At 44.0% G+C, this 25,576-nt stretch overlaps 2 protein-coding genes and 1 long non-coding RNA gene across 3 annotated transcripts in view; 1 reads left to right on the top strand and 2 right to left on the bottom strand.

Moving 5' to 3' along the window:
* Nucleotides 1-324: 324 nt before the first annotated feature.
* Nucleotides 325-4,710, bottom strand: MPEG1 (macrophage expressed 1). Its single transcript, XM_053899678.1, has one exon. It carries the CDS (start codon nt 4,591-4,593, stop codon nt 2,440-2,442), a length of 2,154 nt encoding a protein of 717 aa, XP_053755653.1. The 5' UTR covers nt 4,594-4,710; the 3' UTR covers nt 325-2,439.
* Nucleotides 4,711-7,192: 2,482 nt separating this feature from the next.
* LOC109246483 (uncharacterized) overlaps nt 7,193-25,576 on the top strand; it is a 38,000-nt gene continuing 19,616 nt past the window's right edge. The window contains exon 1 of the long non-coding RNA XR_002071365.2: nt 7,193-7,975. This is a non-coding gene — a long non-coding RNA (uncharacterized LOC109246483). The remainder of the gene's footprint in view (nt 7,976-25,576) is intronic.
* On the bottom strand, nt 22,204-23,197 carry LOC109246482 (olfactory receptor 5A1-like). Its single transcript, XM_019414476.2, has one exon. The coding sequence runs from the start codon at nt 23,164-23,166 to the stop codon at nt 22,204-22,206; it is 963 nt and encodes a 320-aa protein (XP_019270021.1). The 5' UTR covers nt 23,167-23,197.

The raw sequence follows: 25,576 nt of genomic DNA, 5'->3' as shown, positions 1-25,576 counted from the left end.
AAGCCCTGTGTTCTCATTTCCTGTGGATGAGCAGCCGGACAGTGTTCCTTAGGTCCACATTTAAAAAAAAATTTTTTTTAATGTTTATTTCTGAGAGACAGAGCATGAGTGAGGGAGGGGCAGAGAGAGAGGGAGACACAGAATCTGAAGCGGGCTCCAGGCTCTGAGCTGTCAGCACAGAGCCCGACGTGGGGCTCGAACTCACAAACCATGAATGAGATCATGACCTGAGCCGAAGTCGGTCTCTCAACCGACTGAGCCACCCAGGCGCCCCTAGGTCCACATTTTTAATGCATGGTTATGTGCAACTCTGAGAAACAGAAGTTTGTGAAGAATTTTTATTTCCAAGGGCAGTTAGCGCAAAGTCTGGAAGCCTGTAGCTGGACCGTTGTCTCTCAGTCTCCGTAATCTTCAAGGGGTTCATGGGGAATTTGCAGAAAAGTGGTTAGCTCAGCTGAAATTTACCCACAAAACACCCAGAGGTTTGAGAGAATATTTTAATGCTTAGGCAGGGTTCAGAGAAGAGGATGTAGAAATCAGTGCCTGTGGCTGGCGGTGGGGGGTGGGGGGGGGGGCAGGGCTCACCTTCTGTGATTCGCTTGGTATTCACAGTGGGAGGCGGACAAGGAACCTCCTTCCCATCTTCCCCCAGGCTGGGATCTTCAGGCTCCTCAGGACTTATGTGAACCTAAGCTCTTGACTGTGAATGTTAACGAGGTGAGGACAGATTATCCTTCATGCAAATGAGCTCATTAATGACATTGGATTTGGTGAAGAGTTGTGTAACTATTAAAAAGGTTGTGGAGAAGGGGCTGGCTCTGTCAGTAGAGCACGTGACCCTTGGTCTCAGCATCATGAGTTGGAGTCCCACATCGAGGGTAGAGTTTACTCAATAAAAAAGAAAATTAGAAAAAAAGATGTGGAGAAGTATTAATAGACTCACCCTATTCATTATAATTCAGTAAGATTGGTATTAAAATTGGGCAAAGCCCCAAATGCCAGGTAACAGGCATGCATCCCTCTAGATGCCTGAGGGAAGTCAGCCTGGGACTGAAATACATGTGTCACAGAGGGTGCTGGGTGCCTTTTTTTTGCTTCATTTAAAAACAGGGATTTGATCATATCAGTCCCTTTGCTGGAAAAACAAAAAACAAAAAACAAAGGTAGGATACATAATTGGTAGTTTCTATTCTGTTTTGGTTTTAGGGAGGAAATAATACTTGGGTGTGGGCTTACTTTGACTTTTTTGCATTTTTCCTTATCTCCCACCCCTAGAGAAATGCAGACTTTTTGTAGGAATGTGGTGTGCGTGTGTGTGTGTGTGTGTGTGTGTGTCTATGGCTCTGTGTGTGTTTGGGGTGTGTATGTTTGGGGGAGTTGGGAGTGGGGTTGTGTTTGGGGTGTGTGTGTGTTAGGAGGCCGGGGGAGGGGGATTGTGGAGGTATGTGCACGTGTGTATTTGGGGATGTGTACATGTGATACAAGGACAGGAAGGGGAAGGACCACTCATGGAAAAAGAAAGGACGATACTCTGGTAACAGAGACTGAGAAAATGGAATGCTTGTTTTACCTAAATCTGCAGCTCCATAAGCCAGGTAGGTGGTTATGGGTAAGAATTCCAGTTACCCTGAGCACCAGGATCTTTTCCAACTTTCACCCTTTCTTTCTTCATGCCTTTTCTCCAAACCATCCCTTCTCCCTTGACCTCCTAATAGAAGATTTTAAGTTAAAATCTGTTTTTGAGGACTTCATGACACTAGTCTGAAGGCCAAGAGTGGTCTGGTCGGAGTAAGTCTGAATTGTGGTTGGAAAGTTGGAAAACATGGACTTAGGAGAGACAGCATCTTTCTGTTTAGATACAGTTGTAAGGACCCAGTCCATCAGTACAGAGCCCTCTATGCTGAAAATCAGAGGCCACATGGGACCTCCTGGGTCTTCCAGGGGATCACTCAGCCTCCAGGAGCATGAAATACAGAGAGATTAAAAACAAAACAAAAAAACCAAAACAGAACAGGGGGAGGGTAACATGTACAGGCAGAAATTCTTATAGCTCGTGAATTGGAAACTGTGGCTGACCTCAGATTAAACGCATGGTCTCCAAATCCAAATATTAACATGCTCCCTCCTCTCTTTTCACATATATTCAGATGAAGATAATCCATGATGCACACAGAGAAAAGACACCCTCTTTGTGTTTTAGCCCCTACCCCTGATGACTTTTGCTTAAAAAGTCACATGTGCTCTCCTCCCCCACCCCAACCCCTGTCCACAGAGCTCTCTGTTCATTTCCTGGCCCAGGGCCCTAAGGAAGTCACAAAGTTATACCTGCCTTTTGTTGCACCTGCTGCTGCAGTCCTCAGGCAGAAGTGGAGAAAGAAGGAAGGAGAGGCATGCTTGTGGTTCTGGCCAGAGATGAGAGAAATGTTTCCTGGGAGAGATTTAGGCTGGACTCTGCTCCTGCTCTTGGCTGGGGACATCTCCAGGTGCTGCCGTGCCCGCAGCCAAACTCTGTGTCTCGTCCTCCAATGCCTGGTATCCCCTCTTCTTGTATTTCCGGGTGCCGTAGATGGCCAGGGTGATGGTGGCTGCCAGGGCAGCAGTGACTGCCACTGTGACCCCAGCTGCCGCCCCTCCTGACAGACCGCTGCTGTCCCCATGGATGACCCTCATGGCCCTGCGTAGCTCTAACGGCTCCCCCAGCCTCCACTGGTGGGTCTGGGAATCCTTAATCCAGGAGCTTGCAGTCTCGCTATTGGTCACCATGACAGTGTTGGTGGCAGCCTGACTCATGAGGGGTGGCCTGGTGTAAGGTGGGAGTCTGGCAGGGGGCAGAGACCCTCCTGTGAACAGCCCAGCCTTGACACAGTAGGACACTTGGCACCCATCACTGATGAGGGCGAGGTGTTGGCTGAAGCCCCCGGGACACTTTCTTAGAGAAGGTGCCTCTAAATCTCCGGATATGGCAGCATTCACCAAGGGGTTCCCCACTGCACAGCTGAAGAACCCGCCAAAGGGGACTGAAAACCTATAGCCCAACTCATAGTCCTGAGAGGCACATACATTGAGATTTTCAAAAAGTCTCAGTGGAAAATAGCCAGCAGGGCATGACTGTGCATTCGTCAAAGGGTTTATGCTCTTACCACTGAAGAGGCCTCCGAAAAGCAGTCCTGAGTTTTCTGGTATCTGCCCACTGGCCACACACCAAAAAGCCCTAAATTCAGCCTTTGCCACCCGGAACACATCTTCGCACACAGTCTTGCAGAAGATGAGGAGGGTGCACTTCCTCAGACACTCCAGGTGGTTGTAACCCTCCTCATGGATCTGGGACAGCAGGTGGACTGGGGAGTAGCCAGAGGGGCATGAGAAATCACCAGTGAGTGGATTCTTCTGCTCCAGGTTTTGGCAGAGTTGGACAAACTCCTTCCCAGAGAGCTGGGTGCATTCTTGATAAACTCCTCCGAAGGAGAAATTGGTCATTTTTCCCTCGCAAGAGCCATCATCAGTGTTGGCCTGGAAATTGAAGTTGGGTGAATTGACATCTGTGCACCCAGGGTAGGTGTTGAATGTGTAATAGTGTCTCACGGCAGCCTCCACCGTCCTCGACAGCTTCTTCACGAGCGGCCCCGGCAACTCGGGCAGCATGTTGGGGGTGATGAAGAAATGCAGAGGCAGGCCGGCACGGTCGATGGCCACCAGGTGGTTAGTGATGCCCTGCTGCCAGGCCTGGAGGGTGATGCCTGGGTAAAAAGGAAGCCCTCCGATGCTCTGCACCATGGAGTTGGTTCGGTTGGAGAGGTAGCTCTTGGTGAGGGTGTTCTGCAAAGTGTAGTTCTCTTCAAATTTGAAGTTCACGATGTTCTGGAAGGCAGCACCGGCAGACGCGGTCAGGGCAGTACGGCTGCTCAGGCTGTCCTGCAGGAACGAGGCTCTGATGTGGTCCTCCTGGATGAGAACAGCCCCAGCATCCATGCTGGTGATGACGTGGGTGCCGTAGTTGAGGACCAGCAGTTCTGCCAGGTAGGTGGCCATCCGTGTCTGGTTATTCTCCAGGCGGTCAGAGATGTCCATGAGTTCCTTCTTAAAGCCCCAGCTGAGTTCTGAAGCTGGGTTGATTTTGACTGTGTAGATCAGGTTTCTCACCTGCACGCGGGTTGTTATGGCTTGGTCTTTCACTTGAAGGGTCTTCATCTTCTGGAAATCTGAGGAGAACTTGCCATTGACCTTGGAATAAAGGGAGAGCTCCAGGTTGATGGAGTAGGAGGTGCTGCTCTGGTAATTCACCCAAGACTCCAGGACTTCTGAGTTCATCTCCAGATTGGTCTGTTTCTGGGCGATGCTGATGACTTGGTCGGGGATGATGTACTGTCCATCCTCCGTGGTCCTGCAGCTCCTGTAAGTCAGGTCCATCACCCGTCCCATGTCCACATTCCGCAGGTTATCCCAGCCACCTCCCGGTAAGACTTCCAGTACAGGTAGTTTTAAGGTATTCTTGCATTTTTGAAATCTGGTCTCATCTGTCTCACCCAGAGACTCATCCGCTTTAGCCCACGCTGCCAGTGCCCACAAGAGGACAGCACCCCTGAGGCTGTTCATGGCTCAGAAGCCCCGGCCACACGCCAGCCCTAAGGAGCGGCCAGCGAGCTTGGTGCAAACCGAACAGATGGGAAAGAAGGCAGTTGCTGAAACAAAACACATACAGCAGCTCCCCTAAAGCCACCAGTTCCTCTTTGGGCTGATCTAATTGCAAAATGGGGAAATGAGAATCAAATGGAATACTAAGGTCCATCAGGACTTTGAGAAAATCATGTTGTCCTAGCTTTATCCTTACCAGTTAACCACCCTCACTGCCCCCCACAGCCCCCAGCCCCAGGCTGGTTACTCTGCAGCCACGGTGGGTTCTCAGAAAAAGTGCGACCGCATGTCTTAGTGCTTCCTCCATGGGAGATTTCCGGCTTTGAAAGAAAGCTCTCGTTTTGCTTTTTATTCACTCTCTTGATGTTTTAGTTTCCTGAACTGCTCTCCCCTGGGACTCCAATACTAGTTTCCTTTTACTGTAAATGCAGAGGTGAATGGTAGCATCATCCTTGCTGAGACACACTGCCTCCGCCTTACCTAGGCAAGTAGCTGTAGGTCAAGGCTGAGGGCTGGGTTTCCCATTCACCTGAAGGTAAAGGCAATTCACCCACAAGAAAAGACTGAAAATCTTGGACACAAGGACTGTGGAGTTCTACTGTTACAAGCCTAATAGTATAGGCTTTGGAGGTGCTATTTCCTGAAGCAGAGCTGAAGGGACCTGAAGCGGATTCCGTGAACCTCAGTCTGCATTGTCCTCAGCATTCAGAGTGAAGGCAAGTGGTCCCCACACTGTGTTGTTTCCTTTCAGGTAGAAATGTTAAAACAAAGAGAAAATCTATACTATAATCTAGATTTTGACCTACCAAAAGCAGACAGTGGCCAAGAAACATATGTGTATGTATTTACACACTTCTACATCCTCTGTGTGTGTATCGTTAGCAATAAGTTGGTACCTGCTGTTATAGTTTTACTTTTTCGTTCTGCTGTTAAGTTTATGTGCTCAGTATAGGTGCATAAAAAAGAATGTGGCTCTTTATTACTCATTTTTTTAAAGCAACAATTCATTCATTCTATCATTAGGAGAACATAATTTCATGAATTTCCTTTTGTGTGCTAATACTATGTCTGTTAGACTCCATACTTTGGAACAGTGTTTCCAGACCCACTGATCTGGTAGCAGGATTAATCGAAGCCCAGCTCCATTACTTCTTTGAGACCAGTAAGGTGCCTCTTAGCACATTCGGTGGTAGCCAAAGGATCCAAGGGAATTAAGGAAGCTCACAATTGTACCCTCGTGGCCCCCAAAATCATATCACAAACCAGATGCAGTGCTGAGGTTGAAAACATCATGTTTCAGGGCACCTGGGTGGCTGTTGGTTGTCTGACTCTTGATTTCTGCTCAGGTCATGATTCCCAAGGCTGTGGGATTGAGTGATGAGTTGGGCTCTGCATTGAGCATAGAGCCTGCTTGAGATTCTCAATCTTTCTCTCTCTCTCTCTCCCTCTACCCCTCCACCTCTTGCTCTCTCTCTCTCTCTCTCTCTCTCTCTCATTCTCTCTCAAAATAAAAATAAATAAATAAATTTTAAAAGTATTGGGAAAAAAGAAAAAAAGAAAATGTCATATTTCAGTTTACAGGTATCACTACACTATCACCTGTACATGTCCTGGGAAAGGTTTCAGGGAAATAAATGACCATAATATTGCCGCTGATGCAGTGACAGGTATCTTCAGATAGAATGAGGCCAGTGGTCTAGGTTCACAGGTTGAACTTCACTAGTTATTACTAAAACCTTGGTGATGCTCTGGGTTTATTCATGCCTAGGTTATCATACTTGGAGGAATTTACTTATATCCAAGAGGGATTAATGTATGAATGAGTGTCTGGTTTATATTTGGTCAGAGAAGAAAGCTTGTACATGGGTTGTCCTGGCTAATTTGTAAATGAATTAGTTATAAATTTGTAGCTCAGTAGGGCGATCCTAGGACTAGAAAAATTAGAGCTGAGTGCCCTCAAGCATGTCTGGTAAGTCTGTTGAAATTCCCACACACTCCTCTCCAGACTGTCATGGGGCTAGTTCATCATCATGAGAAAACCCTCACATGTTACACGGTTTTGGAGACATGCTGACAATTTGTTACGTTCTGTTTGCCCGGTGATAGATCCTGTTGAGGTTTCAGTCTTCTGCGATGAGAATACAAGCAAGGTGAATATAGATAATTCTCTATTCAGGTGTTCCTATATCTCTGAACACCCAGCCATCATGTGTTTGAACTGTCTTCTTCATTTCTACCATAGCAGAAAGTGGAAAATAGCTAAAAGAGCTGGTAAGAGTGAAATTAGATTGCATCCCTATCACAAAATATTTTACAGCCATCATCATCATATTTTCAAAAACTTTCAGTAACATAAGAAATTCTTGTGCTGGGGGTGCCTAGGTGGCTCAGTCGGCTGAGCGTCCAACTCTTAATTTTGGTTCAGGTCATGATGTCACAGGGATTGAGCACTGCATCTGGCTCTATGCTGAGCATGCTGAGCCTGCTTGGGATTCTCCCTCTCTCTCTCTCTCTCTCCCTCTCTGCCCCTCCCCTGCTCGTACTCTCTCTCTCAAAATAAATGAATAAACTTAAAAAAAAAAAGAAATTCTTATGCCGTAAAGTGAAGTGATAAAAGCATAACAGACTTTCAGTGTGACCTCCACTATGTACATAGATATCATTTGAGAGATAATACATCAACCCATTGACAGCGATGATATCTTGCTGGTAAGTTTTATAGATTATGTAAAAATTTCCTTCTTACTTTTCTGTATTTTTTGAGTTTTCAAAAATGAGCATAGCTTCACGTATTTGGCACATTTTTAGTGAGAATCTACCAAGTCCAAACACAGGGATGGGTATTGAATAATTGTTGCTTTTGTACTCAGGAAAATAAGCAGCAAGGACTCATTTAAGAAACAAAAGATACTGATTATTTTTTTGGAATCTCTGTATACCTGTAATGATCTAAAGCCTATGACTCTGCCGTGTTCGAGGAAGTTCTCTTTTCTGTTCACGGGGAAACAATGAAAAGAGAAGTGTAAAAGATGGGAATTCCAATACAGCCTGAATTTGCATGCTACCTTCAAGAATAGCTGCTCATGGTGGTCAGGTGGGAGGAAGTGGCTATGAGACTTGGACGACAGGGGTTCACCCATTCCTTTCTTGCTTTACTCTGCTCACCAGCAACTTCCTCTGGTTTTGCCTGTGCTGAAATGCATATGCAATCGCAGAAACTCTCCAGATCGCTGCTCTCCAGGGCCTACAAACGCAACTTTGGTCTACAGAAGAAAAAGGAAACTTTTCTACAAAGGGTAGGCATCTCTGTGCAGAAGAGAGATTTCACTTCCCCCAGAAAGAGGTAAGAGGGAAGTCCCATGTCTGCTTTCTTACTCAGTTTGAGCACGTGCAACTTTCTGAGCCAAACCATGATTCATGTCTGAGCTTCAGTTCTGTGTGGGCTTGGAGCTGGTCCAGGTGTTTCTGACCTCTGCATTTCACCTGTGGTCTGACGGGCAGGAAATTCTGGCTATGTTTGCAGGGACCAATCCATTTCTTATTTTTAGCAGGGAGCCAGGAAACCAGCCAAATGGTCACCAAATGAACGGATCAGGGAACAATAACTTATATACACTCTAGAATAAACTTGGTTCTGGAAAATCCAGGAGGTATCATTTAACACAGTGACATTTTCTTTCCTGAACTGTTGATTGCTAACCTGATGTTTTGAGAGTTGCCTTGTCATCTCCTTCCCCTCTGGGACTGTTCTCACCAGCATTGTTTGCGGTCTGACCCCAAAATAAGAACACTGTGGTTCCTCAAATCCTTTTAACCTGGTTGATAAAAACGGAAGGCTCATGTGAAATTCTGCATATTCCCACTGAAAGCTAGGCCAGGATTTGTCAGCCTATGCCATTTTCCTTCTTTTCTGTGTTGACACTCTTCCCTCCACTCTTCCGATTTTTCTAGTGCTTTTTATCCTCATCAACTATTCCCTTTCTGCTCTTTTTTTCTTTGCCATTTCCATATGTAGGTTTGAGGGACACAGTCTGTGATGTAAGATGACATTTCCACTGCATTAAGAAGATACAAATTCTGACTCCGTCTTCAGGCTGTGCTTCCTTATTTCACATCATGGCAGACACCAGTCAGCAGTCACACCATCCATTCTTGCTGATCTCTGAGACTGCCTCTGAATCCTTCCCTGCACAGTTTTCCAGGACATTCGAATGGAAGCTTGTTTCATCCACCCATTAAACAAACACTTATTGAGCATCTATTTGTCAAGCAATCTTTGTAGGCACCATATTTGGAGTAGCCAATGCCAAATTTGATGCTCTTTTAAGAGTCTGGGTGACCGAGTGAGCCCTTAGAGGTCCCCGCCCCTTTCCATCTCCTCTCCAAGCTAAGCTCTGCAGAGACAGAGCAGTTAGGACCAACCCATTCTCCCGTCCCATCTGCCTTCAGGGTTCCTAATGACATCAGCCTAATATGAAGAGTACTCTTGTATTCTCCTTCAGCTGAAAGCAGCTTCACACAAAGGGCTTTGCACATAACAGGGCTGGAACACAGTGGGATTTCTTTCTGTCCTCAATTCTTAGTCCTCAACTCTTTCCTGTCATGTAACTTCCTCCTTAAGGAATATCTGAACAAAAGAAGTAACTGAGTGGCATTTGACCTGAGTCAACTGCTGGCAGATTTTATATTTCTCTATTTGTCTCATTACTTGTTAACACAAAACCAGTCTGCCATTCAATCTTTCCCTCTTTAACCACACAATCTTCAAATGACTTTGAACAGAGACATTTTTCTTTCTACTTGAAATAATCATGAATAGGTTAAGGTAAAACAGGAAAGTTAGGTGAGGTGGTTCTTCCAGAATTATGTGGACTTGGGAGTTTGGGTCCTCCATTGAAATATTCCTATTGTCTCTCTACTATCTTTTTTGGTGATCTAAATGTGACATTAAGAGCATGGGCTGTGTTGTGGGTTCATTCAATCTTTAGACTTTGTTGGGGTTTGTATAGTCACTCAAAGTACCTTCTGGATTGACAAACATGGATGTGAAACAGAGTTTTCAGACTTGAAATGTAGGCAACACCCTGGCTCCATATGTGACTGGGCAAGTTCGGGAGACTCCCTAAGCCTCCATCACCTCTACTATGAAACAGAAACAGTAGCATCTACCTGTGTGTAACAGATGAAGTTGTAAAATCATCCATGTAAAGCAATCATCCATAAAAAGTTCCCTATGACCTAGGTAGGAGCTCAGTATGTATCTGCTTTCAGCTTTGTTGAGCTTGCTGCCATGTTCAGGTTGACACTGTAGTTCAAACCTTTCACATGGAAATAGGAGAAAAGAAATGTTAAAGCATCTCAGGAGCTTGACTTTCTTCTACTCATCCATTTGACAGCATGGGAAGTCATATTGACTCAGAGGGATTGCCTGAATATATTTTATTAATATCCTAAACAAAGACATGCATCACTTTAAGGAAAGCAATCTAGTAGCCATGCCAATCTGGATTAATGACACAGGTAATTAGAAGTGATTGGTTGCTTTGTCAAAGAATTCATCCTAAGGGTCTTTTAGAATGGGGTTGACAAACTTTTTCTGTAAATGGCTAGTGAGTAAAAAATTTTAGGGGGGCGCCTGGGTGGCGCAGTCGGTTAAGGGTCCGACTTCAGCCAGGTCACCATCTCGCGGTCCGTGAGTTCGAGCCCCGCGTCAGGCTCTGGGCTGATGGCTCGGAGCCTGGAGCCTGTTTCCGATTCTGTGTCTCCCTCTCTCTCTGCCCCTCCCCCGTTCATGCTCTGTCTCTCTCTGTCCCAAAAATAAATAAAAAAACGTTGAAAAAAAAAATTTAAAAAAATTTTAGGCTTTGCAATCAAATGACCTCTGTGGTAATTACTCAATTCTGCCCTTGTAGTTCAAAAGTAGATGATACATAAATGCATGGAATGCTGTGTTCCAATAAATCTTTATTTACAAAAACAGGGGTGGGGGCTGGATTTTGGCTGTGGTCTGTAGTTTACTGATGCCCAATTTAGACTCATAGAATCCCATAATTGGAAAGGACCTGCTCTCCCAGCCTAGGTTTGAGTCTTCTCCAATACAGCCTTACAATCCAATACAATGTAAACTCTGCTTAGATGCCTCCAGGGCAGAGTGGTTCCCTACCTACTATTTACAGACAGTTTTTTTTTATTTTTTTTTAATGTTTATTTATTTTTGAGACAGAGAGAGACAGAGCATGAATGGGGAGGGGCAGAGAGAGAGGGAGACACAGAATCGGAAGCAGGCTCCAGGCTCTGAGCCATCAGCCCAGAGCCCGACGCGGCCGTGAGATCGTGACCTGAGCTGAAGTCGGACGCTCAACCGACTGAGCCACCCAGGCACCCCTACAGACAGTTCTGATTCTGATTCTCAGAAAGCTTTTTCTTCAACTGAACCCAGATTGATCCATTTGACCCTTTGGTGACTGAGATCAGACTTTTGTGTTATGGTCATCTTGACAGTGATGCTGTATACCAGATCCAAGCAAGGGAAGGTGGTTGGCTTATATGCTCACCATCCTGAAAGTCCTGTGGGAGTATGGCTAAGTCTATTCTGTTTACTGACTAATCAGAATGGTTGAGGACCATAGTTTGAGGGTCCTAGAGGCCTCCTATTGGCCCAGTTATTCCTTTATTGGTGGATCATGGAGAATATCAGGGTTTCTGGGGCAGGGACCACAGAAGATAGGGTACTTGGCAGGTTTGGAAAAGCATCTGTTAACCTACAAGAGGAATATATTTCAATATTTTAACAACCTAACCACACGAATACCAGTCTTCCCTAGAAGAGCATCTGACACATAGTAGGTCAGTAAATATTTGTTGGAGAAATAAGTGAATAAAAAAACAAATATAGTAAGAAACTTGCAGTCTTAGAACTCTATTCGTGAGATTCCAGAACAGTCATTGGCGGAGACCTACAGGCTCTGAGATGATGGAGCAAACAGGTCAAGACATCCCATTTAGGAGGGAAATCCAATGTAAGAGTCCACATCCCAGCAATTATTTTATGCCAGCATTTTGAGGCCTGTCAACACTGGGACTAGACAGACACCAAAGGACAAATACTGTATGATTTCACTTACATGAGGTTCCTGGAATAAGCAGATTCATAGAGACAGAAAGTAGAATAGGGTTTACTAGGGATTGGGGCAGGGAAGGTTGAAGGGTGGAAATATGTAAGAATTTTTTTTAATGTTTATTTTTGAGACAGAGACAGAGCACGAACTAGGGAGGGGCAGAGAGACAGGGAGACACAGAATCTGAAGCAGGCTCCAGGCTCTGAGCTGTCAGCACAGAGCCCGATGCGGGGCTCCAACTAGTCTACCATGAGATCATGACCTGAACCGAAGTTGGATGTTCAACCGACTGAGGCACCCAGGTGCCCAAGAAATTTCTAACCATGTATGTTTATTAGCAGGTGTCGTGGAGGCAAACTCAAAGCACAGAGCTGTCTTGTGACATGCTATATTGTATCTGGAGACCCTAAACACTACTGGACCCTAAGAGACTTTGGCTCCTTCTTCACTTTTGAGCTCAGCTAAAGCACTGGGCCATGGCCATGGGATATGGCTTCTCCAATAGTTGGCCAGAAAATCTGGAAAATGCAACTCAGAAGTACAGAGGACTTCATTCCATGTGCCAGTGAACATGAATGCATTAGTGACAAGAGATAGGTGGGATCTGACAAATCACTTTCTCTTCCTTCCACTGGACTGTTTGGAGGACAGGGGGCTTCATGTGGTCTGTCTAAAGATATACGCATGATTAAACAATTGTGTCTTTCCTTAAGCTGTGATCAGCTCAGTAACATACCCCCTTAGTTTGCTTTGTCTCCATCCCTGCCTTAGTTTCCTTGCCCCTTTACCTTGGCTGCCCTAGGATTGTACCTCCCAATGAAACGTTAATTAATGTAGAGCATTAATGTTTTTATTTTATTTTTGAGAGAGAGAAAAAGAGAGAGACAGAGACAGGGCATAAGTCAGGGAGGGGCAGAGAGAGTGGGAGACACAGAAGCAGAAGCAGGTTTCAGGCTCTGAGCTGTCAGCACAGAGCCCGATGCAGGGTTCAAACCTATGAACTGTGAGATCATGACCTGAGCCAAAATCGGATGCTTAACCCACTGAGCCACCCAGGCACCCCTGTCACTGTATACTTTAATGACCTTTTTGTTTGGCCTCTAGTCATCCTCTAGTTACCTCTAGGAAACTGTGAACTCTTTATGGGAAGACACTGTGTCCTTTTGCTTCTTGTTGTATTACAGGATCTAGTGCAGTATCTGGTACATAGCAGGTGCTCAACCAATATTTGTTACTATCGGATGAGTAAATAAATAAATAAAGCAGACAAAGGTGACAATAACTCTCAAACACGTCTCTGGAAAATCAGGCCACAAATGGCTGGGAATGAGTATTCAAGCCAGAGCAACATTATCATAGGACTTTTATTTCACTTTCTACCAATATTTTTGAGCACTTACTCTGGACCTACTGTGTGCTATTAGTTCTTACTGTAAAATAATTTGGTTTTCTGATCTACAATTATACCCTGGGTGAATCTGGGATTGTGTGAGCCTAGTGTCCTACATAACAAATGAATTCTGAAAGCCCGAGGGGATGCTTGTATGGGCCAAGAGCTGTTGCCTTATTTATGTCTGAGCTGGTGTTTAAAGCTTGGGCCGTGTAGGGCTGAACCCATGTGAACTTCCATACTCCCCTTCACCCCCATCCCTGCCAAGTACCTGCAGCTAGTGAGGCTGGCCTGAAGGTATCAGGTCTCCCCACTCCCCTCTCCCTTTCCCCTCTCCTTGATCCTTATACACAGTGCACAAGCAGGGCCTGACTGGAGAGTGGGCAGGAGGAAGAAACTATCAGAACTGACCTGCCCCAATTCTGATGATAATTCTGTCATGCTGACAGTAAGGACAAGGACTAAGGAAGGGAGAAGAAGAAGAAGAAAGAGAAACAGGTCAGCAGAATGCAAACCAAAAGATAGAATGGGGTTTATTTAAAATTTCTAGTTATCACACAGCCAAATCTGAGCTTGGCTAATGAGAGCCGGGTCCTTGGTTCTGGTGCTTCCCAGGTCTTGAGAAGGTCTTTCTGTCCCTCCTTTCTCCTGGTCCTCTCTTGAAGCTACGATATTCATGCCTACCTGGGAAACTAGGGCATCGTGGAGCAGCAAAAGTGGCACAGGGCTAGCTCCGGAGTTTGGATTCTGTTCCTCATCTGCTGCTAACCTGCTGGTGGCCTCAGACAAGTCATTTCCCCTCTCTGAATCCCTGTTTCTGCATCTGTAAAGAAACGGTTTGTGGAGCTCCTTTGCCACATCTGAATGACGCATAGTCCATGGCTCTGCAATTCAATTACCTTGCTTTGGCTGAAAGCCACAGTGGTGATCTTTGACTAATAAATGTTGGGAATATTCTGTCCCATATGGGTCACGGCATGTACATTTGCCTCCTTGTTGTTCTTGCTGCTACTTCCTCTTCTGCTGGCTTGTTTCCTCGTGTGGTTTGTAACTTATGACTCCTGAACTGCTTTCCCTCTGGGGCTTGCTGAGGGAGGCCAGTTTGCTCTGGCTTGGGAAGGAGTCTCTCCCAGGCGGTTTTCAGTCTGTCTCTGCTGAGGCCTGATACTCCTACTGGACCGGCGTTTAGGTTCATTTCTCGGTTTGCCATCTGTGTGAAGGCAGTCCCCACATTTGTGTGAACACAGGCCCAGGCTTCTGATATCTCTTGGAAGATGGCAAGCATCACAACCATTTTCACAGGCAAGCGGGTGGCAGTCTCACAGGTGGTGGTGGAGACAGACCGCATCTCTTGATTCCCAGCACCGCCTCCCCACCCCCTTGAACATTGTGCACCAACCCAGTGGCCTGGATCACCTCCCACAGTCCTTAATGCCCCAGTACCCCTGCTCGGAGGTGGGCTAAGGCAGAAAGCCCCTTAGCCACAGAGCTTCTCCTCCCGCCAACTGCTCTGATTCTGAGTTCTCTTTCTGGCACTCAAATATTTCCCTTTCTTGGTTTTGAACTTGAATCTTTGTGTTTGGAGAAATGTATCTTTGCCTGTGTACCTAAGGGGGGAAGAATGCCACCCAGGTTGACTCAGCTTGGCCAGCCACCTTCTGCCCCATCGTGTGGCCAGCCACCTTCTGCCCCGTCGTGGTTATTGTGAGTGGTTGATTCCCCACAGACAGAGTGGGCGGCCACGCACGAACCGTGGTGTCAGGCCCTGGGAAGCAAACTTGCCTGCTATCACACCCCTCCTCCCTGTGACAGAACTCCTTCACCCAAGTCCTTTCTCCAGAAGGAGCAACGCTGTTTCCCCTGGAAGAGCACAGGGTCCAGGAGTGCCCTGCCTTTCCCTCTCCCTGCACCCCCCCAAAGATGAAGGACGGCTGGTCTCACAAAGTGACCACAACAGAATTTTTGCTTAGAGTGGGGAGAGGGAAGGAGAGCTGGTCACTGCACAAGTAGGATGGAGAGAAGGAAAGATGAGGCGCCCTGGGGTCCAGGGTAGAGAAAGGCCTGAGACCAACTTTACTGGTAGCAGGATGTTAACATCCGGTAGCCATCTCTGCCCCCCTTCCCTTCACTTCCCTTCACTTCCCTTCACCTCCCTGGTGTGTGTGTTTATAAGTTATGTGATTGTGTATGAGTGTGCGTGTGAAAGAGTATTGTGTGTGTGTATGTGTGAATGTATGTGAGTGTGCGTGTGTGAGTGTATATGTTTGTGTGAGAGCGTGTGAGTGTGTGTGAGTGTGTGTGTGTAAAGAAAAGTGCACAGTCGAGGCACCAGGAGTCAGGAGACTTAAGCTTAAAAATCAGTCTTGTTATCGCCTCTCTTCCTTGGCCTGTCACCTCTTCATTCACAAAGTTAGAGGACTGTATTAAGTTCATGGATTAAAAAAAGTTGTTTTTTTTTTTCTAATGTTAATTCATTTTTGAGAGGCAGAGAGAGACAGAGCACAAGGAGGGGTAGAGAGAGAGAGACACACACACAGAATCTGAAGCAGGTTCCAGGCTCTGAGCTGTCAAAACAGAGCCCAACGTGGGACTCGAACCGACAAACTGTGAGATCATGACTTGAGCTGAAGTCAGACACTCAGCTCACTGAGCTCCCCAGGCACCCCTTAAATCCACGAATTATAAATATAATATTACCAATGGAAACATACTTTCAAATGCAAGTTTACATGGAAGCTAATATTTAAAACGTACAAGGGGTGCCTGGGTGGCTCAGTGGGTTAAGCATCTGACTTTGGCTCACGTCATGATCTCGCAGTTCATGAGTTTGAGCCCCACATCGGGCTCTGTGCTGACAGTGCAGAGCCTGCTTGGGATTCTCTCTCTCCCTCTCTCTTTCTCTCTCTCTCTGCCACTCCCCTACTTGAGCGTGCTCTCTCTCTCTGTCTCAAAATAAATAAATAAACTTAAAAAAATAATAAAACATGTAAAAAGAAAGAAAGAAAGAAAGAAAGAAGCTGCCTTGATGGATTGTGGATTGAACAAGGGCCGGGGCCCAGAGCTCAGTGGCTTCATCTCCTCCCCACCTCTTGGAAAAGGCCTGTGCAGGATCCCTGGGATCCCCTGGAACATGGTTTGCAAACAGCCAGGCCACATGTCTCTTCTCCAATTTCTTGCACTGAGGCATTATAATTATGAAAGGAAGGAGGAAAGTGTCCCTGGCCCCGAAATTCCTGCAGCAGAGCTGAAGTGGTGTGATTTCCCCGAAAACAGGACTCAGAGCTGCCAGACCGAAGCCCACACCTCGGTCTCCCTTAGAGCAAGCTTCTACCTCCTGGCTGAGAAGCTGCTGACAGGCAGCTGCCAGCTGTTGTGGAACCACAGGGAAGGGCTGTGGGGCTGGAAAAGGGACGCTTTCACCCTACAGCTGTGAGCCATTAGCAAAGGACTCCACCCGCCCAGAGCTTCAAGTCTTTGTGAAAAGCGGGGAGTGGAATGGGTTAGTCACTGGTAGGTCACTTACAGCTCTCTAAAGGCTTTCTGGGATGTGGCCTGAGTATTAGCATCCTCACAAAAATTTATTGTGCACACAGGGTGTGTCAGGCATGCAGACTGTAGTCAAATCAGAAGACAGACATGGAACAGTGATGAAGGGTATGGAAAGGAAGCTTGGAGTGCTAAGAGAACATACTAGCGGGCCTCAACTTGGACTAGGGGGTCAGGGTGGTCCTCCAAGACAGAGAGAGAGATACAGAGAGGCAGAGAGAGACAGAGACAGAGGCAAAACTGGGAGAATGATGGGGAGAAGTCCAGGAGGACTACAGAGTAGGGGGATGGGTGGGACTGGAGCAGAAGTTAGAGAGATCAGCAGCCTATGTGACCAATTCACTTCCAAACACACCAACCTGGTGTGTAAAGCAAACTCTTGGGCATTTTTTTTCTTTTTTTCTTTTTAAATGTTTATTTATTTTTGAGAGAGAGAGAGAGAGAGAGAGAGAGAGAGAGAGAGCGCACAAGCAGGGAAGGGACAGAGAGAGAAGGAGACATAGAATCTGAAGCAGGCCCCAGGCTCCGAGCTGTCAGCACAGAGTCTGATGCAGGGCTTGAACTCATGGACCATGAGATCATGACCTGAGCCAAAGTCAGATGTTTGCTGACTCAGCCACCCAGGCGCCCCAACTCTTGGACATTTTTATATTCTCTTTTGCTCCCAAATATTTGAGCAAGCAGTTTGCAAAGATATATAAAATACGCATGGTAATAAAGAATGGTAAGAGACACAAGTTTGGGATGCAGAGGAGAGCCAGGAATAAGAATAAAAGTGCATGCCAGATGACTTAAATTCTTCCTACAGATGGGTCACAGATTTTGCTCAGAATTTCTTAGCAGCCAAGGTAGCCAGAGTTCATGTTTCCTTGTTCAGTGATACAGTTCACCCTGTTGATAGGGGGAATACAGAAAAATTGTTGCTAGGAAGGTGGTTGTTAGTCTATTTCTTCTAGAGTCCTCCAGTATAAACAATTCATTGTGGGTGGTGATACAATGTTGTCTCTCTTCTTAACTGGCTTAATCCAGGGCTAGATTTTAAAACATCAATCTTTGGGATGAGCACTGGGTGTTGTATGGAAACCAATTTGACAGTAAATTTCATATATTAAAAAAAATAAAAAAAAAAAAATAAAAAAAAAAAATAAAACATCAATCTTCCTCCTTTATTATCCCCTGACCCCAGTGTCTTGATATTGCTCTCAAAACTGTTGTCCCTCCCCTGAGACCACAGCACAGCTGAATATTTCTTTATCTGAACCTAGATGCAAATGCTCTAAGTTGGGAGGGAGCCTCATCACTACTTCTACCTTGAAAGGCATTACAAATTCATTATTAATTCCATTCTGTTTTTGTTTTAATATTTTAGTTTCTCCCTTGTTTCATGGTCACGTGTGATAATTCCGTTTATAAAACTGTTCCACCTAGAAATCCATTTTTGAAGAATGCTGTTCTAAATGAAGGTCGTCACTCCTGGTGTATAACATAAGTGATGATCTTACCGAAACTAGGCCTAACTATTTAACAGAAGTCAGTTCTCCTTTCTTTTTTTGCACTTAAATTATGTGTGACTTGAGAAAATAGTCAGTTTTTGACAGAATTTGTTTTAGTTTTCTGGGCAATGCCAAGCATACATATGAGAAGGTGTATTTTCAATTAATGGTCTTTAGTGTCATGTAGATATGTACTTAGGATCTCCCTAACTTGTTAGTGTGTGCCTTTGGGTATGTTACTTGACCTCCTTCCTGAGCCTTACATATTTTATTTCCTGGATAAAAATGGTTAAGACCCCTATCTCATATGTGGTTGTGAGAACTGCTGAGAGTGTGTATAAAGAGTCTTTAGGTAGTATATAGTACATTGTATGTGAATGAAAACAATAAACAATCTTATCCAGTAGGATCATTTTAAGGATTAACAGAATACATATAAAGAGGTTATCAGGTAGGAAAAAAATTAAGTTTTGTTAATATCATCTTTCATCAAGGGTATGAGGAGATAGATGCCCTAGGAGGTTGCTGGCAGGAGCATCACAGCCACTTTAGAGAGAATTTGCAGTGTCTATTAGAAGTTAAAAATATACAAACCCTTCTATATTAAAAAGGAGCCATACACTACTAGGTACTTATCCAAAGGATATAAAAATGATGATTCAAAGGGGCACATGCACCCTGATGTTTATAGCAGCGCTATCAACAATAGCCCAATTACGGAAAGAGTCCAAATGTTCATCGACCAATGAATGGACAAAGAAGATGTGTGTGTGTGTGTGTGTGTGTGTGTGTGTGTGTGTGTATGTATATATATATAATGGAATATTACTGGGAGATCAAAAGAATAAAATCTTGCCATTTGCAATAATGTGGAGGGAATTAGAGTGTATTATGCTAAGTGAAAGAAGTCAGTCAGAGAAAGACAAATACCATGTGATTTCACTTATATGTGGAATTTAAGAAACAAAACAGATGAACATAGGGAAAGGGAAGGAAAAATAAGACAAAAACCAAAAGGGAGGCAACCATAAGAGATTCTTAAATACAGAGAACGAACTGAGGGTTGCTGGAGGGGAGGTGGATGGAATGGAGGTTGATGGGGGCTAAATGGGTGATGGAGGGCACTTTTGGGGATGAGCACTGGGTGTCATATGTAAGAGATTAATCAATGGGTTCTACCCTTGAAGCCAATACTACATTGTATGTTAACTAATTTGAATTTAAATTATATATATATATATATATATATATATACACATATATATATGTGTGTATATATATATATATATATATATATATATATATAGTATGTGTGTGTGTGTATAACATATATATGCACAAACCCTATTAATAGCAATTCAACTTCTCTGTTTCTACCAGAAAAATTGGGTATTAGCACGAAGAGGTATATACAACTCATATATTGCAACACTGTTCGTAATAAACTAGCAAAAACTGGAAACCACCTAAATGCCCATCAATGCACAATAGGTACATAAATTTTGGTGTGACAATTCTATGAAATAACTTAAGACTGAGGTAGAGTTATATGTATAGCATGGAAAGAGCTCCAAGAAATCATGTTGAGTGAAAAAGCAAGCAGGGTATGGAAGGATCATTCAGTATAATACCGTTTATGTAAATACACACAGAGCCACATAAAGCGGTATTACATAGGGGTACATATATGAATGTTAACACATAGACAGAAAAACTGTCAATTTACATACCAACATAAACAGTCATTACCTCTTGGGGGGAGCAGGAAGGAATTGAAACTGAGAATTACAGTCAAAGGAGGCATTTTCTTACCCATAGTGTTTTCATTTTTTTTTTTTTTTCAGCAAGGAATTTGTGTGTAAGCTATAGAACTGAAACAGAATTTTAAAAAACTGCTGGGCACAATGCCTGGCATATAATAAGCATCCGATAAGTGTTAATTCCCTTCCTTTGGCATAAAATCTCAAAATTATCTGCCAAGTGCATTTGAATTTTATTCATTCATTAAATGAATATGTATTAAGCACATAATTTTCCCCAGTTGTGTGAGAGCAGTTTAGACAGAAAGTTAACAACTCAGGGAGAAGACATATAACTAAACAAGGAAAAGTAATAAAGTGTCATAGGTGCGGATAGATGAAATAGAGAATGCTATGGGAACACATTGCAGTAACTCTTAACCTGGTTTGGAGGAGTCAAAGATCAGATCAAGGAACCCTTTACAAATAATCCAAGTGGTCAGAGAATAGATCAAATAGCAGCATGAATTGAAAGAAGGAGCGAAGCAAAGCCAGCTTTGGGGTGCCTGGTTAAATAGTCGACTTCAGCTCAGGTCACGATCTCGCGGTCTGGGAGTTTGAGGCCGCGTTGGGCTCTGTGCTGACAGCTCAGAGCCTGGAGCCTGCTTCCGATTCTGTGTCTCCCTCTCTCTCTGCCCCTCCCCTGCTTGCTGTCTGTCTCTGTCTCTGTCTCTCTCTCTCAAAAATAATAAACAGTAAACAAAAGAAAGAAAGAAAGAAAGAAAGAAAGAAAGAAAGAAAGAAAGAAAGAAGGAAAGAAAGAAAGAAAGAGGCAAACTAGTTATAGCCAAAGTTGATATGGCTTAGGGATGGCTGTCATTATTCACCATGACTTATATCCACAACCATTAAAGAAGCAGGACTTCAGAAATCTTTGTCCTTTGCTCAAGAACCATCTTGTAAAATAGGATCACAGGCCATTTAAAATCCACATTTATTTCTGCTGCAAACTCACTGACTTGGCTGTCCTATCTCATGTCCTGGAGTGGGGTTCCTTCTGAGATAATGCATAAAAATGAAAGCAAGGATGTCAGATCTGTGGGACAGGCTGTGGTCAAATTCCAGAGAGATGGGAGACAATATACAAACTCTAGAACACAAAGTGAAAGTAAGTTGGGGATGGGGTGAGGACAGAGAGGAAATATCCATACAGGGCCAAGAGTGAGAACTGTCCAGGGAACAGATGCAGAATTAGAATTTCCAGGGGAAGTCTCTCTTCCCTGATCCTGTTCCTTAAACCAAGTGGTCCCACCCAGTCACTAGGAGGCTTCAGTCACGAAAATGAAGCATATGGGACCCTACTCTCCTTTAGAGTTTCTCACCTAACCTTATGTCTGGTTTTTGCTCACTGTGACTTCCCAACTTTGGATCTGCTGATTTGGGCTCCTATTTCTGGCCCAGTGGACTTCATGACCCCACATATGTGACCACTGGCTCATCTCAGACATAGTTTATAGGTACCTTATTTTCTCTTGGCTCTGAACAGTCATTGATAGACACAACTATTTAGGGCTCTCAGGTTCCTAAACCAGAGTCAGACTTCCTGTTCAGTATCAACCATTGGATAGGTACAAATCAAGGGCAAGGGGAACAGAAAATTTGTCCCAAGTAATGAATGGATTGGTATGAGCAGTGTTATATTGTAAAGAGGTCTGTGGTGGATGCTTGTGGTCCTGGAATTATGATCTAACCAGCTCTAAGATATGGCATTCTGGACCCAGCATCTGATGTCATAAAGCTAAAGAATGTCATCCAAAAGCATATTTATTTTCTATTGCAAGTGACCTAAATTGAAACCATATCAGTCCATGACAAGAAAGGTAAAGGGAAGAAAAACCTTTGTTGAGCCTAATTGTGCAACAGACATGTAGGTTGGGGATCTTGCTTGACATAACTTCTTTAATTTGTTACTTACATTCTGTGACCCATTTATTATAATGCCTATTTACATATAGCAAAACTTGATTTTTTTAGCAAACTTTTTTTAAGTCTATTTATTTATTTTAGAGAGAGAGGAAGAGTGAGCTTGAGTGGGGGAGAAACAGAGAGAGAGAGAGAGAGAGAGAGAGAGAGAGAGAGAGAATCCCAAGCAGGCTCTGTGCTGACAGAGCCAAATGTGGGGCTTGTACTCACATGATCATGAGATCATGACCTGAGCTGAAACCAAGAGTTGGATGCTTAACCAACTGAGCCACCCAGGTGCCCCAATTTAAGATTTTTTTAACTTAGAGAACCATAAGACACAGAGGGAACATCTGCTTCTTCTGGTTCTTGAGTTTTTTCAATGCATCTTTGATCTCCTTATTTCGCAAACTGTATATGATGGGATTCAGCATGGGAATCACAGCTCCATAGAGCATGGACACAACCTTCTCTTGGTCCTGTGAGTAGCCAGCACTAGAATGGAGATATGAGAAGAGACCAGAGCCATAGAAGAGAATCACTGTGGTCAGATGAGAGGCACAGGTGTTGAAGGCCTTCATCCGCCCTTGGGTTGAATGGATCTTCATGACAGCAGCAATGATGTAGCAATAGGACACCAGGACAACAAGAGCTGACGTCCCACCAACTGCACACACAACAAGAAAGTTCACTACCTGGCTGAGGAAGGTACTAGAACAAGACAAGACTAACAGAGGTGCCAGGTCACAGAAAAAGTGTTTAATGACTCGTGGCCCACAGAAATACAGCTGGAATATGGAGCTTGTTTGGACCAATCCCGTGAGGAACCCTCCAGTGTATGCTGCAATGACCATCCCCACACACATGGTGGGTGACATGAAGGCTGCGTAGAACAGAGGGGTGGAAATAGCAGCATAGCGGTCATATGCCATGGCCGCCAGGAGACAGCATTCAGTGGCCCCCATGCTGATGAAGAAGAAAAACTGAGTAGCACATCCCACGAAGGAGATGGTCTTCTGCTGCTTGAAGAAGTCACAGAGCATCTTGGGGGTGATGGAGGACGTGTATGAGATGTCAACAAAGGACAAGTTTCCAAGGAAGAAATACATGGGGGAGTGCAGGCATGACTCCATCCTGATCAAGACAACAAGGCCCAGGTTCCAAGTCAGAGTTACAGAATAGATCCCCAGAAACAACACAAAGAGGAAAGCCTGAAGCTCTGGATGCTCTGAAAATCCCAAAAGGATGAAGTCGGTTGTTATGTTGATGTTCCTTCCCATGGCCATGTATCTTCTCTTTGCTGCCTGCAGGCCCCAAAATGAGATTCCTGGGGAGTGAAAATCCAGATGAAGAAACCGCTTTGTTCTGTCACGGAATCATAGACTCCCTGAGTCACAAGAGACGCTGGAAAGCAGGTGTTCTACCTCTTTCCAACATCAAATCCCCCTCTACAGCATTTATTGGGTCTTTTGTGGAGATCATTATCATCCTAATCTGATGCACTGTTCATGCAAAACTGACAGGCCCAGATTAGACTGGCAATTTTGCATTATCTGGATCACCACCTTCATTGTCAATGTCACCACTTTACTGAAGGAAGTTATTAATACAACTTGCACCAAATACTCCTTTTTTTCCCACTTGTTTCCAAGCATTGTGGTTGGATTCTTGGGCCACAGATTTATGCTTTTTTCTTTTTTTTAATAAAATAAATATGTCAGAAATTGAAATACCTAGAGAGGCAATTCTGTGTTTCTTATCATCATAGTTTGTTCTGACCAGATTTTATGGGGTCAAGGTGTTTTTTCTCCTTTAATCAGTGGAATGAAGCACATAGAGGTGTAAAACACTGGCATCCCCTTTAGAGATTAAAGAAAGGAGTTAAAAATAAAAGTTCAACACTGAATTGCCAGTGTTCATTCTGTACAAATATTATCAACTGATCACAAACGTTGCACCAGGTTTGATAGACCTAACTGTAGATGATGTAAAAAATAATAAAACATTATTATCAGGTTCAAAATGTTCAACATAATACATGGGACAAACAGAAAGCAGATAAACCACAGCACAATGTGATAGGTGTGCCCAAGAGAAGTATTGTATAGTGTCCTGGATGTTGGGCATAGCAGGTGGAAGCTTCTGAGAGATGTGTTGCAACACATGAGGGTTCCAACAGTGAGTATGGGGTTACCAGGATGAAAATCTGGTGTGTGAGGGGGTTGGGTGACAGTTGGTTCAGGAAAAGCATTTGCAAAAGCAGAGGAGAGCATAGTACTTGGGATACTTTAAAAATGTCAGCATGGCAGAAGTGCAGTGTGAACAGGGTTAAGAGAGGATAACAGGAGTCTAGTTTTGAGAGACAGTGAGAGGTGGGAAAATTGTGGAAGATCTTTGAAACTCAAAGCAAAGATGGCAAAACATTTGTTTCATAAATATATGTATATACAACTGCATATGCTAGGTATATAATTGCATATGCTGTATATATAATTGCAAATATGTAATGCATATTCCTATTTAATTTCAACCTTCTTTCCATTTCTGAACTTTTGTTCCACTTTACCCTGCTCTGTTCTTTTGATAGGATGCATCACCTTCTCCCACTGCATAGAATCGATTGGTTGTTGATACTGATTGTCTGTCTCCCTTAGATTGTAAGCTTAGGAAAACCAGGATTGGTAGGAATTTTTGTGTTTTTTGTTCATTGAAATATCCCTAGCACCTACAGCTGTACCTGGCACATAGTGGGTGCTCAATAAATATTTTCTGGGTAAATACCATGCTAAGGGGTTTGACCTTTCTCCCATGGGCAAGAGGGAAAATATGAAAGTTTTGTTTTTGTCTGTTTTTAAAATTTTAATTATTTCTTTGTAAACAGGGAACTAGTTGTCAAATATGTGTTTAACAATATAACAGAGCAGTGTTGCTGTGTGGAAGCAGGTGTGGAAGCTGGATAGGAGTGAAAAGGAACTGAGAAGGGCGACCAGACAGTTGCTTTGAGAGCTGGGAGGAAAGTTATTACTGATTTGAGTGAAGATGGGTAGGTTTAGAAGTACTTGCACCCCTGAGATGTAACAGCACCATTCATTGTGCAGTGCAGTGGGGAGAAAGCCCATAAATGGCCACCTATTCCTTGCCCCCTTTTTTCTCACATTCACAGTCACATCAAAGGAATGTGTTAATAAGTTACACCACAATTCTTCCCCATTTCAACCCAGGAGTCTATAGTATACATCGATTACACTTTTAGAGTGTGATAAAAGTGAATTATCAATCATTTTGTATGATTACTACATCAATAACCTGCTTATCTTGATCTGAATTACCTGGAGATAAAGATACAGAAGTAGAGTATATGACATGTGTTAAATGTCTCTATAATAAAAAGTACATATAATGTGTATTATATGAATATATTACACATCATATTTTATATGGATATATATTATATATATATATATATATATATATATATATATATATATATAATAGTTTGCATGGTCTGAGAGCCACCACCACTACTTTGATAGCATTTTTGAAATGACACAGCAGTCCTACATCTGCTACCTTATCTGTGGGCATTAAGCAGGGCTCTGATGTCAGCCAGAGTCCATCTCTAACCCCGTATACCCACCTGCAGGCTGTGCGGTCTTGGGCAAGCCAACACATCACTCTTAAATCTCTTTTCATTTC

This window comes from Panthera pardus, unplaced genomic scaffold (assembly GCF_024362965.1).
Source record: "Panthera pardus isolate Hobbes unplaced genomic scaffold, ASM2436296v1 HiC_scaffold_12, whole genome shotgun sequence".
NCBI classification, from domain to species: Eukaryota; Metazoa; Chordata; class Mammalia; order Carnivora; family Felidae; genus Panthera; species Panthera pardus.
This window is presented reverse-complemented; position numbering and strand designations above follow the sequence as displayed.